The sequence below is a fragment of the Pocillopora damicornis genome, chromosome 11, assembly GCF_964200805.1.
Source record: "Pocillopora damicornis chromosome 11, jaPocDami1.2, whole genome shotgun sequence".
In the NCBI taxonomy this organism is placed as follows: domain Eukaryota; kingdom Metazoa; phylum Cnidaria; class Anthozoa; order Scleractinia; family Pocilloporidae; genus Pocillopora; species Pocillopora damicornis.
Genome location: NC_142680.1, coordinates 20353910 through 20370752, shown reverse-complemented (window position 1 = coordinate 20370752; position 16843 = coordinate 20353910). Strand labels below are relative to the sequence as shown.

At 35.9% G+C, this 16843-nt stretch overlaps 3 protein-coding genes across 3 annotated transcripts; all 3 read right to left on the bottom strand.

Annotated features, from left to right (window-relative positions):
* Positions 1 to 639: 639 nt before the first annotated feature.
* LOC149038103 (uncharacterized) lies at positions 640 to 3484 on the bottom strand. Its single transcript, XM_089187170.1, has 4 exons — positions 3019 to 3484; positions 2405 to 2508; positions 2031 to 2140; positions 640 to 1491 (listed from the first exon to the last, which is right to left on the bottom strand). The coding sequence occupies exons 2-4, from the start codon at positions 2409 to 2411 to the stop codon at positions 1126 to 1128; spliced, it is 483 nt and encodes a 160-aa protein (XP_089043296.1). The 5' UTR covers positions 2412 to 2508; positions 3019 to 3484; the 3' UTR covers positions 640 to 1125.
* LOC149038102 (uncharacterized) lies at positions 2920 to 3723 on the bottom strand. The gene is made up of 2 exons (XM_089187172.1): positions 3478 to 3723; positions 2920 to 3089 (listed from the first exon to the last, which is right to left on the bottom strand). Exons 1-2 carry the CDS (start codon positions 3721 to 3723, stop codon positions 2988 to 2990), a joined length of 348 nt encoding a protein of 115 aa, XP_089043298.1. The 3' UTR covers positions 2920 to 2987.
* A 6459-nt stretch (positions 3724 to 10182) lies between these two features.
* LOC149038101 (melanocyte-stimulating hormone receptor-like) lies at positions 10183 to 12255 on the bottom strand. The gene has a single exon (XM_089187162.1). It carries the CDS (start codon positions 11737 to 11739, stop codon positions 10810 to 10812), a length of 930 nt encoding a protein of 309 aa, XP_089043288.1. The 5' UTR covers positions 11740 to 12255; the 3' UTR covers positions 10183 to 10809.
* Between the last annotated feature and the right edge of the window lie 4588 nt (positions 12256 to 16843).

The window sequence follows — 16843 nt, the reverse complement described above, 5'->3', positions numbered from 1 at the left end:
TCCTTCTTTACTTCACGTAATACACGCGTTTGCAAATCCCTCCTATTCTTTTCAAAACACGTGCATGCACAGTGTTTGACCGCTGTGAGTAAGATGGTCTAACTCCATGGACAGCAAAGTGCTTGTCTGATTGTCTGCTTCATTGCTTGTCTTTCTTCCCTTATCTTCCAGCGGTAAAGAAACGGGTTTAACGTCGAGTTGAAATAAATCAAGACAACGGTTATTCCCCTTAGGATCACATGGAGAAAAGATATATTTAGGTGTCCTTAAACATGGATTAATCCTGTCTTAAACTCAGGTTTAATAAGTTTAAGTTGATGTTTAAGTCACTTATACCTAGATTTAAGTTGGACTTAAACCTGGCTTATACTATCTTAAGGCTAAAACTTAATGCAGGTTTAAGTGCACATTAAATGTGTCCAAAACATTCCTGTATGTTTAAGTACTGTTTAATTGAAGTAAACAGAGCTCAAACATTTTTTAATGTTGTCAAAGTACCATTTAATGCAAATTAATCTGCTCAAAATTTGTTGCTTATTTTAGTTTTGAATCAAATTTGTGAAATCAGTGAAATATTATTGTTTTGTTGTTTCATTACTAAACTGCCACCCACCAGGTCACATATCACACTAAACAATATATGTTTCAAGTTTCTTTTATTTTAAATTCACTGGTACACATTCTTAAAGCTACTGCCTATTTGTAATTAACCCTTTAACTCCCAGGAGTGATTAACAAGTAACTTCTCCCTAAAATATCTTGAACTTATCCAGCAAAGAGATAATGAGAATTCTCAAACTTATCAGGTATAGGTCTTTGTCTTGATATCACACCAGATTCTCATAACTAAGTTACAGGGAAATATGTAGCAGCTAGAGAGGATAGTTATCAATCAGATCTTGGGAGTTAAAGGGTTAAAATGTCACACATACCTAGCTTATTTATGCTTGACAGGAACAAATTTTCCCCATCATAAGTCAATAAATTTAACAATACTTGGAAGAAACTATCCCTGTGATCTAGATGACAATAATTTGTTCTAACAAAACAATTACTTCAGTTTGCCATTAAATACATAATAAATAAATGAATAAAAAGTAAAAAAAGTGTTAAGTATTTTTTCAATCACGACTCTTTGTTTATCTGCCTGACAGCCCAAAGTGGGCCAGCAGGTGCAGGCCTCTCTGACATGCCACCAACACTCCTTGGCTTAGCCATTGCCCTGGCATGGGGGGTCAAATTATTTTTGTAGGTTCTGTCTAGCCTGGCTTTTGCATTTGTCAAGCTTGTTCTTTCCCATGATAGCTTCTTGGTTACATATCTTGCCAGTTTCTTTTCTTTTTCACCAGTAATGAAATCTTCTTGCTCCTCATAATCTGATTCTTTTCTACTCATATAATCAATGTAAAGGATTTCACTATAATACTGTTTTTCTTTTGGTGTCATAGAAGCTTGTAGCATCTCATAGGATGACTGACGCCTTTCCAGTTTCTAATGGAACAAAAAGCAACAATTTAGTCATTATTTAGTTAATAACCAGACCAAATTATATCTATGAAACATATAATTTATTGTCAAATAGAAATACTTTTCTAACTCAAAATGATATCCCACAAAAATATAAAATATGAAAATAACAATCAGCAAAAAATAGAACTCCCAGAAAAAAATTCATGCTACAAAACAGTACTAAATTAAAGCAAACCCATGTTATTTGGTTAACTACCAGCAAGGTTGACTTTCCTAATTAATGTGTATTTGTACACCAGTTGTAAACATACCAGTCCTACTTACAGTGTATGACAAATTTGTGCATGGCATTGTTTCATTTTTTGTTGCTGTATATTATCCCACATTGTATTGTGGTACAATGCCATGCACAAATTTGCCACAGTATTAAACAACACTTGTTGTCAAACTGAATTGAAACGTTTGATTCAGAAGCCATGCTTCAGCCGCACTATCTTGAAAATTTATTCTTGAATATAGGTTTAGCATGGCAAAAGCAAGACAACTTAGCTAGTCCTTACATTTAGCAAACGCCTGCTCCTTTTGCACTTTTCTGTATGCTCTTCATTTTTCCCTTTTCTTATCCTCTGCTCTCTTTCTTTAGTTGTTTTGAAGTACCGATAAAACTGAGCTGTTGAGTTAAAAACAATAATTATTATCGCTGCATGATATCCTAAAATTACAATACAATGACAAGTCTATGTGTATATGTAACATCAGCTTATGGATATATATTAATTAAAAGAATTAATGATGGTAATATTGTGTTTTCCCTCTTAGTTTTTAAGTTTTCTGTCCAACATATTTCAGAAAATTTGTTTGATTTTGCACAAGGTAAATGTTTCTTGTTCTAACTTGCACACAACATTAAAACTTGATTCCTGTAATGTAATACCTTCCATTTGTAAGTCAGTCCATAGGCAGCTTTCTCCTCCATGCTCTTTTTTCAGTACTTCTTTCACTTTTGTAAAAATACTCTAGTTTCTCTCTGACTGTGGACTGTAATAAAAATGAGAATGTTATTTTTGTTTTAAACAATAGCCAGAGGCAGTTATAATAATATTATTATTATTATTCAGCCAAAAAAGGAAATAATAATTCAAGTAAAGCAGTTATACAAGAGGGACAATTTTCTAATCACTGCTGGTACAGTGCAGAAGCTACATGCTTTTTACACCTTCAAACTGACATTAGGATTTCTGGTTCCTGGAGGGAAAAGATTTCTCAAAACAAAAATTTGCATGTATTAATCTATCAGCAACATAATAGTTGAAATAACAGATTCTAAAAGTTTACCACCTCCTACTCCCAATTTGAATATTTTACACTGGCCCCAGACTCTAAACACTGGCCTCAAAACAGATAACTAACAGTCCCTTAGAAGAAGCTGGTCAGAGAGATATTTAGTTCTTGGTGGTAAAGTTTTAATTCTAATATCTTGCATGCCATCTCTCTTAGTGCCTTGCTATTTAAATACATCATCTTATGTATGGTAAAAAAATAACATACTCCTCATCAATGATGAAACCTTGTGTCACTTTTTTTTCTACCATCTTTTTGTAGATGAACCGAAACCGTTTCTGGAAGATAATATGGAAGAACATCATATGTCAAAAGTCAATTCAAACCACAAACTTGTTTATTTCTTTAATCAGGGTCAGCAGGGTTTTTGGGTAAACAGTACACAGTGGAATTTTAAACTGGGTAAACAGTATTTTTGCTAAATGCTTGCAAAATAGGCACAAGAATTCAGCACAAGGATGTTCCAACTTTGTGATAAGCACTAGAACCAACATCTACACATATTGTGCTTTAAGTTAACACAGAACACGCGCGATGGCGGAATGGCGGTGTCTTTGAAGACACGTTTTATGCTTCTGATACACCGCAACTGAAACTCTCAAACACAACTTAACGGTACTAAAGTTGAAAAAATTTATATCCTTAAAGTAATTAAAGAATATTTACCCTTAAGTCATTTGGAATCACAACATTTGATTCTCTGCGAGAGCTTTTAGAACGTTTGTTGCCTTTCTTCTTTGCCTGCCCTTCCAGACTCGCAAGTTGGTTCTTCAGCTTTGCATTTTCTTGCCGAAGGACTGCATTCGTATCTTCTAGTTTCTTTTGCCCTTCGAGAATCGAATCAATCCTTCTACTCATTCTTTCCATAAGAACAAGCTGTCTCTCTTGAACTGGATCGTTTGCAGCCATCATCCTATCGAGGAAGAATCCAAACACGTGCCCGCAACGAAACGAAACTCGACCGAGTGAACGAACGACAGTGAAAGATCAAATATCCCGCGATTATAGTTTTAGACATTTGATTGGCGTTCATACGGTATTTGTCATGCGCATAAGGATCTCGGCCTCACTCTGGGGACGAGACATACCGCGTCCTCGATACAAACGCGCGCTTTTCAACGTTCAGTTAGAGATGTCTGGTGACGTTTGCAGTTCAGAGCTGTTAACTTCATGCTCAGAAACCCCGGTTTCCTTGTTCAGCAAAACCAATGCTTGGGAAGTTTTAATACCCTTTGTGTGTGGGACGCAAATAACTTTGAACCTAGAGCATCAAGCTACTTTTTGCCTGTTTATAGGATACACAGTCTTTTTGCTGGAGCTTATTTAACTCTTGACAATGTAAAACTCATGGCAGTTTGCCCTATTCCACGCCGTGCCATTATTTTACCAGCCAGTTATTAACATCAATCTACATTCACATGTCGTTGTTGTTTTTAATATATTAACAATAAATATTATTCCCCTTAGTGGTGGTGGATATTTAATGAGCTGTGAAGTATATACCAAACCAGTGAGATAAAAGAATTATAAATTTATATCTCAGAACACTGCAAAAAAAAGTTTTTCACACTTCAGCTTAAGCTGGGAAGTGGATAGCACATGCATGTACTATCCTGAGTTTGAGTAGCCAATCAGAGCATGCAAAAAACACTGTCCACTGGTTTGGTATATACTAAAATTATATGGTTTTGAAGAAATGTACCTTATTTGCTCAGGTTAGTCAAATTCCCTGTGCAACCACCTTCCTTCAGTGAAACAGTTTCCAACACAAGAAATCAAGTCTCTTGTTCACAATCAACAAACACAGTTTCATTACCCAAAGAATTGAAAAAGCAATAAAATCAGTAGCGTGAAATATTGTGGCTTTACTAAATACATAATATTAATATTAATCTATGATTAATTCATTGAAGGTTGCTGGAGGCTGCTCTCGTATGGTTTCTGGTTCTGGTGAGAGATTATGTCAATAAAGTAGACTTGGTGTACACCAAAAGATTTGATGTGTTTTTAAGGTCCTTAAACACGGCATAAATATTATGATAAATTTAATGTTGTATTTAAGGCTCCTTTAACTAGACCTTAAATCTCCCCAATAGGTTTAACGTTAGATTTAAGGTGGTTTAAAGTAACCCTAAATCCTTCAAAGGATTTAAGTACGGTTAAAATGACTTAAACATAGCTTAAATCTCAATGTCGATTTAATTTGCATTTAAGAATGCTTAAACCTCGCCTAAACAAAGGTACATTTTTAAGTCACGTTTAAGTTTAGTAAACATGGCTTAAATTTGTCTTTGGGTTTAATAGTTGTTTAATTTTACTTAAATGACACTAAAATTTGGCATTTTACCCAGTGGATGACCTAATGCGATGAATGCGTTTTACTATGAAGGATGGTGCAAAACAAACAACTACTGCTAACTTCACCCACAGTAAATCTTTGATGTAATCTTAGGGTGCCTAGCAGTTCTTCAAATGTTTTCGTTTGTGTTCCACCGCTAGTGAACTTTGTTGTCGACATTGCTCTGTATTCGTTTCTTCTTTCTTGTACTGAGGTAACTGGCAACAAGAAATATTTCGTTTAGACATCATACGCCGAGCGACGATGACTGAAACTTCCTTCAATAAACACATAAAGACGTCCTTATCAGCGTTTGCTCATTCAAAGTACGTAAGCAAATTGGTGAAACAGAGAATTAACTCTGAAGTGTAAATTAAAGTGCTATTTAAACCCATGAATAACCCACCGGGCGTTAGCCCTAATAAAGGGAAACAGGGAACCACACGAGGCAAAGAAAAAATCTTTTGACCTCGGTGGGAATCGAACCCACGACCTCCGGATTTGATCTACCGTTACTCTGCCGACTGAGCTACGAGGTCGCACAGAGAAAGTCGGGGACGATTTAGGATGGTGAATCGCGGCGAAGAGAAAGTAAGGGTATATATGAATGTTGTGCCGCGTAGCACTGGGAACACAAATGGTGAAACAGAGAATTAACTCTGAAGTGTAAATTAAAGTGCTATTTAAACCCATGAATAACCCACCGGGCGTTAGCCCTAATAAAGGGAAACAGGGAACCACACGAGGCAAAGAAAAAATCTTTTGACCTCGGTGGGAATCGAAGATTTTTTCTTTGCCTCGTGTGGTTCCCTGTTTCCCTTTATTAGGGCTAACGCCCGGTGGGTTATTCATGGGTTTAAATAGCACTTTAATTTACACTTCAGAGTTAATTCTCTGTTTCACCATTTGTGTTCCCAGTGCTACGCGGCACAACATTCATACGTAAGCAAATTGTTTGTTGTGCCAAAGAGTTGATTTCTTTTCATCCGGAACCTGTGATGAGCCTCTTGTATGAAATAGCAGCAAAAGGCAAACAGAGAGACAACTGTGATATCATTTTTATGGGGCGGAAAACAACCTTTTTTCAGCTGATCGACCGTTGGAACATGTGGGGTGGCTCACGGATGAAATAGCAGTAAAAGGAAAAAATAGAGACATCTGTAATATCAGTTTTTCTCAATCAAAATGCGATAAACAATCCCTCAGATTCAAGCTTCTTTTTAATATTTGAATCCATTCACGTTTTCATGGTTTGATGCATATGGAGATTTCACGAGTCCAATTTTTTTTTACATCATTCAAAGTTGCCAGCTTGATCTTCGTAATTTCAGTTTGTCGAGGCTGATAATGATTGAAGTATTAGTTTCACACAGATGATATGGAGACTTGATTAGCTCCCTATCAATGAAAGTTCATTAAGAAAAGTCACCAGAATAGGAACAAATTAGCTTTAAGAGTCAAACGTACAGACAGACATCTTTGATACTATTAGCATTTCACAATTATTTTAAACGCCGTCCTCTCAGGCACGTAGAAATTCACCTTTAGTTGAGCGGAGAAGATAAAGTATAACGTTTAATCTCGGAAAGTTAAAGGTTTTAAAAAGAATTCAAAAAGAAAAGGAAAGTTTTGATTTAAATCCATGCACCCACTTACACAATGTTTGTTTTATTACACCATCATCAATTACATTTTAAAACATTCATAAGCATTATGGATATTTTTCTGATGAAAAAAAAATTACGTTTACAACTTTTTATAACAAGGACAAGAGAGTTGTCAGGAGATGCTGTGATACAGAGGAGAATGTAAACCGCAGAGAAAAAAATTGTTGGTTGATGCAACTCATCTACCAAACAAGTGGATAAAGCCATTATTTCTTTCGCTTTCTTATAGCATTCATAAGAGTATAAGTTACGTCATGAGATTGTAAGAGATTATATATTCTCTTGTGCAAGTATATCTTTCCTTTAATTAATAATTGATGCATGCAAAGTAAAGTTTGGTAGCATGTAAAATACTTTTTAAAAATTTTGGTTTGTGTTTCCATTACCTTTCCTTTATTTTGTTTTACGTGACTAGCAAAAAATATTATCGACAGACCTCGAGCAAAAATTTAAGCGACGAGCGTTCTCTATCGGTCAGCTTTGCGCTAAAAGTATTTATGCGATGGTGTATAACTCGAGGATGGTCTAACTCCATGGACAGCAAAGTGCATGTCGGATTGTCTGCTTCATTGCTCGTCTCGCTTTAGTAATCTTCCAGCAATAGAGAAAAGGTTTTAACGTCAAGTTAAAGAAAACTAAGATAACTTCCATTGCCAATGCGATGCCTAATTGTGATGAGTATTGTATTTGTATCTCAGCCCTGCCAATAGGGCGAGAAGTCTGTCCACGCTTATTGCCGCCATCGTCAACAAAGAAACTCCACATAATGCTGAGCCTATGATGTAGGCTGCTATCTCTGCGTAATAACAAAGAGTCCAGTGTTCGTGAACCACGGACATCCAACAGGTAACATAGAGAGGCTGAGCAATAAGACCATCCAACAGATCAGTTGTTGCCAGACAACGATACAAGAGTTTGGACGGCGCATGGAGGGCAGATTCCTTGTGAAGGGCAACAAGGATAAGAGAATTGCTAAGAAATGTTGTGATGGAGAGGAGAATGTTGACTGATGCGAAAGATGCTGGTTGAAGCCCACCCACCAAAGAGGGGGAGCATAGCAGTTCTTCAATTGTTTTTGTCAGTGTTCCACCTCTGGTGAAATTTGTTGTCGACATAATTCTGCATTCGTTTCCTCTGTTCTTGCAACGAGGAATATTTCGTCTAACTGAAACCTTCCTTTAAAAAAAAATTAAGACTTCCTCACTGGCTTTCAATCATTTAAAATGCGTCAGAAATCTGTAGCTGTGGGATGCCTCAGGCATGAAACTGATGCTGATTGATGCCCCCCGTTTAAGAAGGAGAGCATAGGAGTTCTTCAATTGTTTTCGTCTGTTTTCCAATTCTTATGAAATTTGTTGTAGGCTATCTAAGATTGCAATGAGTAATATGTCGTCTTAACAGCCCACAACCAGCCACGATCAATGACACCTCATACATCAGCGTTAGCTCATTTAAAATCATCAGAAAATTGTCTGTTGTGTCCAATTATTGAACCTTTGAAGTGCCTCAGGTATAAAATGGCAATAAGTAGACAATGGAGAGACATTTGTAGTATTATTCTTTTAAAAGAACGACGAACAATCTCCTTTTACTTGGATCAACTTTCACTTATATAGTGCTAACCTGGTGTCCAAATCATTCGTGTGAAGTTCAGACTTGTATCATTAGTAGCCATGAAGAATTGGAAATAAAAAATTCAAGCTGGCGATTTTACTTGATCTTAGGAAAGTTCGATTGGAGACAATCTGCGAATACATCAAACAATTCAAATTTAAATTTTGGTCACAGATACAAACGTATTTTTAAATGTTTGAGCTGATTTGTAAAGACGTGCTTTTTTCTTTCCGTTTTGTTTTGCGTCTCCGCACTTATCTTAAAAACAAAACCGTATCAAGATGTCATGCCGCGCGCCAAACCATTTTTTTAAATTTGTTCTCTACCAACCTTTTTTCCTTTCATCAGGAAAGTTATAATGGTATTTTTTTAAACAAAAACTGTTTTGCTTATTTTGCCTATTTCTTCCTATGATGTAATTTCCTTTCTTCATCCCTTTGGTCAACAAGATAAGAAAAGTAGGCGTTAACTGAAAACAAAGGAGGCGGAGAAACCATTGTTTTGCACCAGCCATGATGGTGCCACGCGCTTGGTATCGTTTTAATCCCGGGGTTCCATCGGCTACCAAAATAATCATTTCTTTTCGTTTGATGCCAATTTTTAATTCAACTATACATTTGTCATCTTCGATCTACAATTTTTCTTCTTTTAAAGTTAATTCCTTTAGCAAGCACACAGACATGGGTCAGTAATGTTTCTGTTTGACGATATGATAGTGAATCTCTCCTTTGTCAGTTTTTGAATGACAGCATGAGCGGTTTAAGCGGTATATTTAAATATACTCTCATTCTTTTGGGCCGGTGATTAAGTGCAAAGATTATCCCTGTATTGTGGTGAATTCTGAATTCCTAAAAAGCGTCATGGAACGAGTTCAAGGAAAAAGAAGCGAAAGTTAGGAACAGTTAATCACCCGGGTTGGTAAACATAGGATCAATAGAACTTGAAGAAAACACAGTCAGCATTAAACTGGATATATCAAATATTTCAAAAGTTGACAATATTCTTGTCATGAGTTAATCTGTGATAGCAACCAGAGAAATATTTCATTTTAGTTAACTCCAATTGTACAAGAACGATCCCTGAAACCCTTTTTCCTACATAACATCTCAAATAAAAACCTACTCAATATTGTTTACACGTTTGAAATACGTCAGAAAATTGTTTGCTGTGTCAAAAAGCTTTTTTTTGTGCTTAACTTGTAATATACATCACGTATGAAATAGTAATAAGAGACAACTATTCAAAGACATCTTTAAAATTATTTCCGTGTTTTTTTTCGTGTTGCAACAAACAATCCCACTTTATTTAGCTTGCGAGAAGGCACTCAATATTATGGCTTCAATGCGAACTGAATAAATTTGAGGATGTCAAATTCATTACAAACAGTCCAGCAATTTGAATGCATATAACGATTAAAATTAATGTAAGGCCACAGATGCAAACTTATTTTAAGATATTTAAACTTAACTGTGTGATTAGCAACAATATTTCTTGTTGCAACAAACAATCCCGCTTTATTTAGCTTGGGAGAAGGCACTCAATATTATGGCTTCAAAGCGAATTGAATAAGTTTGAGGATGTAAGGCCACAGATGCAAACTTGTTTTGAGATATATCAATTTAACTGTGTGATTGGTAACATTTTGTGGTTTTTTTATCTCCGTTACGTTTCCGACAAAATTAGAAACAAAACAAAAGCAAAGCAAGATAGCAATATAATTTCAGAACATCGATCGGTCTGTAAAAAAAATTTTGTAACAAACAGAGATGGTCAATTTTATTTCATATACTTTTGTAACCTTCAGTTAAATATACAAGTAACAGAAACTTCTTCACATGAGCTTTACGGATATTTTTCTAATAACAAAACAAATTCAAGACTAAAACTGGACCGCCTCTTTTGGCAATATGGCGTCAACATCAACGTCAGGCGCTTTCTTTTAATTATAGGAAAACTAGTTGAAATAGTTTTATCCGTAACAAACAACATCGGCCTTAAATATATCTCTTAAACTACTCTTTGAAGTTTTATCTGGTGCCTTCATATTGCTAAGAGGAGAAAACATGAAAGTAAAATATTTGCATATATTTTCTTCGATTATGACATCTTGTATTTTAGCATAGCGGCAAGAAACCTTATTTTTGAAAACACAAAGTTAGGGTTACCTAATCTGTAGTTAGATTGTTGTCAGAGATATAAAGACTATCGACAACATGAAATTAGAAGATCCTCGCAGCTTTTTACAACAGCCTGCGCAACTATTCTATTGAGCCACTTATTTATTTTTATCCAATAACTTATCTGACGACTTCTCTCAAATAATAATCGTGACTTAAGGATTCTGCTTTAAAAGTCTGAAGAACTCGAGGACAACCTAACTCAGCAAAATGCTTCTTTAATTGTCTGCTTCACTGCTTGTCTCACTTCACTTATCTTCCAGCAATAAAGAAACGGGTTTAACGTCGAGTTAAAGAAAAGTAAAATAAATGCTACTTTCCGTGTGACGACTAAGAGTAATGAATATTTTTTAGTATAAGCGATCACAATTGACACTGTACATATTGGTGCATAACAAACTACTAATGCTAACTGTACCCACAGTGCACTGTATACTGCCTTTCTAAATCGCGCCATGTTCAGTGCATTTGTCTGGCTCGGCTGTTGTTGATCTCCCACTTGTGCTTGATGATATCTGAGAGTGCAAAAAATCTTTGTGTACGATGCGAGTGATATTACCAGGCAAAATGATATAACTAGGCTGCTGTACAAATAAGTTACACGGTGATCAAAAAATCCACTTAAAGAGGCCACAAGGTTAAAAACCCAAAAGGTAGTTACAATAATATACATGCGCTTCAAAGTTACAATTTGTTTGTATCTCAGTCCCAACAACAGGGCGAGAAGTCTGTCCACGCTTATGGCTGTCATCGTCATCAAAGACACTAAAATAAATACATAGCCTGTGATGTCGACTGCGTCCCTTGCGTATCGACAAAGGCTCCAGTGTTCTTGAGACGCGGACATCCAATGTAGAGCCATGTGAGGCTGGGTAATAAGACCAACTAACAGATCAGTGGTTGCCAGACAACGATACAGGAGTTTGGACGGCGGATGTAGGGAAGATTCTTTGCAAAGGGAAACAAGGATGAGAGAATTTCCAAAAAATGCTGTAATGGAGAGGAGAATGTCAACCGCTACGAAGCAAATTGATAGTTGTTGTTGAAGCCCACCCATCAAAGAGGGAGAGCATAGCAGTTCATGAAATGATTTCGTGTGACTTCCACCGCTACTTAAATTTGTTGGGGACATAATTCTGTCTTCGGCGTTTCCCTTGCGTCCTAACTGACAGTCGCAAAAAAAAAAATTTATGTTGGGTAAAAAAACCAATTTTCCCGAGAACCTTTGGGTGCCTCTGTTATGAAAATACTAAATTATTAATTTCGTAACATATTTACTTTCTTCCTTTTTTTTTTTTTTAACATTTTTTTTTATTTTCACTTAAAGCACAAATACTAGAGTAATACAAACAAATACAAAGTTAATTACACTAACGCTTACGCTACTCACTAACACTAATTACGAAATACTACATTACATTACATTCACAGTCGGCTAGATTTAATTTATGTTGTGGTTATATAATAATATAAGCCTAATTTGTACAAATACTAATCTACATCAAATTCCTTTTTTGGTAGAACGACTGTATATACAACTGCGTCTATAACTGTTAATACCCGATACTCATCTATTGAATTACACTAACATGTTTTCCCATTTTTTATAATGAATAGATTCTTTTTTATTCTTTTTTGCAATCAAAAATTCAAACTTCCGAGTTTCAGATGTTTTAGCCTTCAGTAAAAATACAGACGGCTTGATATTTTTACAACGACATGAATAAATGGTATATTTTCCAAGAATGATTATGTGATTTAACAAACAATTCCCAGGGATATTATCGGAAATACCAAAGAGGATTGTTACCTCATCAAGCTTATCAATTTTCATATTGTAAGTATTTAACCAAGAAATAACCGAAAGCCAAAAGTTTTTAGTGTAGGTACAGCTGATTAGAAGATGCTCAAGAGTTTCTTCGTGATCTCCACAAAAGGTACACATCGGAGAAGGAACCAAATTCATTTTATATAGGATTTTATTGGTGTAGAGAATACGATTTAAGATTTTGTATTGAAAGGCTCTCGTTCTGGTGTCAATTATTGATGTCAGTTACTTTCTTTCGACTCTACGTTATTCATTTTAACTTTTGATCCGTTATTTTATTCAACGATGGGGAAATAGCTGAGAAGCAAACCACACGAGTGCCTTCATTATTAAAAAAATGCAACAACTTATCTGATTCTTGTGAAGAAGTTCTTTTCCTGGAACTTCTCCTTCCCACTTTTCTCTTCTTTAATTATTCCGAATAGCGACTACAACTTGACTACTAAACAGTAAGAGATGGGCAAGACAGCGGTCAAATGATAACGCATGCGCTTTTAGATGGATAATTTGCTCTGGTCAACATTGAGAATCTAAATAATGCGTAGTTTTTTGCTGTTTCTTAGGAAAGCTCAAAGTTTCTAAAGCCTAGAATTATACACATTGTTGATCTAGTTTGCACTCTCGTAATTTTTTTTACACTTTGCTTGGCGGCGTGATGAAGTCGTAAGCTTGGCCGTGCTGACAAAGGTAGAAGAAAGGTTCTGTAATTTGCCTTCATCGCCGGAACAAGGTGTCTGCGTTAAAAATAAGTTGAGATATCTCACTATAAAATAAGACCAAGATTTAAGCTTTCTCCGAAATCCCTCATTCAACTGTGTCACGCATTCAGTTTGGAATAGTTAGGAATTTAACCTTTCCTTCTTCACTTCACATAATACATGCGTTTCAAAACACGTGCATGCGCAGTGTTTGACCGCTGTGTTTAAATTGGCCGCTATTAGCTGTTTACTTCAATCAGTAAAATTTACTTCAAGTACAAATTAAAACTAAAGTCATATCCCTTGGCAAAAATTAAGACATCAGCTATATTACTGTTTTCAAAACAATAAAGGAACTCGACTGCGACTTTTTTTTAAGTTAAGTAATAAGCAGTATATTTAGATATACTGCTATTTCTAGGCCCGATAATAAATTGGAAATATTCTCGCTGTTCAAACTGGAAATAAAGCGACCCTTTCTATCTGATATTTTAAAAGTCTATGTTTTCTTTTATTTTTCATTCAATATTCCTTTTTCCCTTTAGCATATAATTTCAGCAAAACGGTGAACCTGAAAGAGAACTTTACACTAACCGTTCTTGCTTCAATTTTGTTCCTTACACTTTCTTATAATAACAAACGTGAGTATGATCCTGCGCGCGCATATCTTTTCTTAGATTATGAATTGATCTAATCATGATAATGTGAGGTAGCACTAAAACTATTTCTATAAATTTATGGTTAGTTTTTCGGTTGCCTTCCCTTTAGTTGTTAAGGTGCGAAAAATACAATCGAGAGATCTCGAGCAAAGATATATATCATGGTGTAGCTGATTGACGAGCGTTCCCTATCAGTCAGTTTTGAAGGCTCCAGTGTTCCTGAACTAAGGACATCCAATAAGTAGCATAGAGAGGTAGGGCAACAAGACCAACCAACAGGTCAGTTGTTGCCAGAGAACGGTACAAGAGTTTGGACGGTCGGTGGAGGGAAGACTCCTTGTGAAGGGCAACAATGATGAGATAATTTGTAAGGAATGCTGTGATGGAGAGGAGAATGTTCACTGCTGAGCAAAAATTAAATATTTCATGTAATCCACCTCCAAAAGATGGGGTGCATAACAGTTCTACAAATGTTTTCGTCTGTGTTCCACTCCTAGTGAACTTTGTTGTCGACATTGTTCTGTAATCGTTTCCTTTTTCTTGTACTGAGGCAACTGGCAATGAGAAATATTTCGTTTAAACACCCCAAGCTGTGCAACGATGACTGAACCTTCCTTCAATAAACACATAGAGACTTCCTCATCAGCGTTTGCTTGTTCAAAGTGCGTAAACAAATTGTCTGTTGTGCCAAAGAGTTGATTGCTTTTTTCCGGAACCCCTCAGATTTAAGCTTCTTTTTAATATTAGAATTCATTTACATTTTAATGGTTTGATGCCAAATTTTATACAGATGATATGGACACTTGACTAGCTCTCTATCGATGAAAGATCATTAGGAAACGTGACCAAAATAGTAACAAATGAGCTTTAAGAGTCAAACGTACAGACAGACATCTTTGATACTAGCAGTATTTCACAATTATTTTAAACGTCGTCTTCTCGGGTAGAAATTCACCTTTAGCTGAGTGGAGAAGATGGAGTCTTACGTTTAATTTCGGAAATTGGAAGTTTTGGAAAGAATTAATTAAGAAAAGGAAAGTGTTTATTTAAATCCATACACCCCCTTACACAATGTTTGTTACTATCAATGACATTTTCAAACATTCATAAGCAATGTGGATATTTTTCTAATGACAAACCAAATTCAAGTTGAAAACTGTATATAACAAGGACATGAGAATTGCCAGGAGATGCTGTGATGGGAGGAGAAAGTACACCGCAGAGAAGGAAATGGCTGATTGATGCCGGCAACTCATCAGCCAGAAAGGTTGAAAAGCCACTTTCCAAACCTGGTGTTCCTTTGTGTTACACCTCCTATATAATTAGTTGTCGCCATGCAGTTCAATATACGGTCGTTTTCTTTTCCCCGCTAGTTACCTGTATTTGAAACGACAGATATTTCCTATCAACGGCACCTGGTCGGTCACGATCACTCAGACCCTTATTTCTTAAGGCCCGGCCACACGCACGCAATATTTCAACGCAACATCTTGCAACATTATTATAAATAAAGACACTCCGCAAAATGTGTAGCTTGTTGTGAAGGTGGCGTCGCTTGCGTATCGACAAAGACTCCAGTTATCGTTAGCCAAGGACATGAAATAAGTAGCCATCATAGACTGGCTAAAAATACCAACTAACAGGTCAGTCGTTGCCAGAAAACGATACAAGAGTTTGGACGGCGGGTGAAGGGAAGATTCCTTGTGAAGGGCAACAAGGATAAGAGAATTCCCAAGAAATATTGTAATGGAGAGGATAATGTAAACTGTAGCTGAGAAATGGATTGATTGTGGTTGTAATCCACCTGCCAAAAAAGGGGAGCACCGAAAATCTTCAAATGCGTTCGTCTGTGCTCCATTTTTGGTTAGATTTGTTTCCGCCATCATTCTGCAGTCGTTTTGTTCTTTCCTTCAGATTACGTGTGATTGCAGCATAAAATGTTGCGTCTAGAGAGCACCTGCCAGCCTTGAAATCACTTAAATTGCTTTGATCACTGAAACTTAATAATCATATGAATAATCATATGAATCATCGTATGAAAACTTTTTCAATCGCATTTACACGTTTGAAATGCTCGGGAATATTGTCATTTGTGTCCAAAAAAAAATGGTGAGCCATTTTTTTAAAGCCTTACTTTTGATGAGTAGGTCTGATTTTCTACTGATCATTTTGCAAAATTTGTCTTTCACAAACGATTGATCCTTAAAAGAGAACTTTACGAGAAAGAGCAATAATCAGGTTTGATGTTAGTAAAGTAAAACGTTTAATCAATGCCATTCACCACAAATTGTTGTTTGGTTAGAAATCCTTGATTTCATATTTCCCATGTCAGGATTTTTGATAAAAACGAAATCTCGAGTCAATATTTAGTTCTACCTTGGTGAGATGTTTCTTGGTTCGATCGTCATCAGGAGATGCCTGTATAGTTCTCCTTTGCTATTTCTGCAGCTTTCTTTGTGAAATGGTTACGATAATCTGGTGTTGGGTAATAATAAACACCCTCAAAATAAAAACAATCCTTTCTCATCACCTGTGTTCTAGATGATGTCTTCATTTGCACGAAAAATCTTTCCGGGTTTTCATTGATTCAAACAATGTTATCAATGAGCTTCTTACAAGTTGGTGAGTCCATTGGCACCATTTTGACTATATCTACCAAAAAATGCTATAAATATAAGTCTTCTCTACTTTTGCGAAATATTTTGCCATCAAACAAAATATTAGCTGTTCAATATTGAAGGGATTTCTTCAAGAATAAAGTGTCTGAAATGTTTACTAGCCTCACGAAAGTTCTTTAGACAAAGTTTAGTCGTTGTTTTACAAAACTGCGTTCTAAGCCATCTTCAATTTAGTTGAACCTCTTATCTTGGTATAAATTTTTGCGAATAGTATCTAGAGGGTCGAGATCTAATAAAGGAAGGACATTTATTCTGTTTTATCTACCCTCTTATAGAGAACACCTGCTTTTCACTGCTTGCATAAAACCATGGTTTGGATTAGACATTGTGTAAATAACCGGCCCCTAAATTTTTTATGAAGCATACCATTTAT

Excerpts from the sequence above, each read along its gene's own strand:
- LOC149038103 (XM_089187170.1), bottom strand. Across the intron at positions 1,492-2,030 it reads GGAGCAGGCGTTTGCTAAAT|AAACTGGAAAGGCGTCAGTC; the intron begins GTAAGGACTAGC and ends TTGTTCCATTAG.
- LOC149038102 (XM_089187172.1), bottom strand. The coding sequence starts at position 3,723 with ATGATGGCTGCAAACGATCCAGTTCAAGAGAGACAGCTTGTTCTTATG. Across the intron at positions 3,090-3,477 it reads TGATTCCAAATGACTTAAGG|AAACGGTTTCGGTTCATCTA; the intron begins GTAAATATTCTT and ends ATTATCTTCCAG.
- LOC149038101 (XM_089187162.1), bottom strand. The coding sequence starts at position 11,739 with ATGTCCCCAACAAATTTAAGTAGCGGTGGAAGTCACACGAAATCATTT.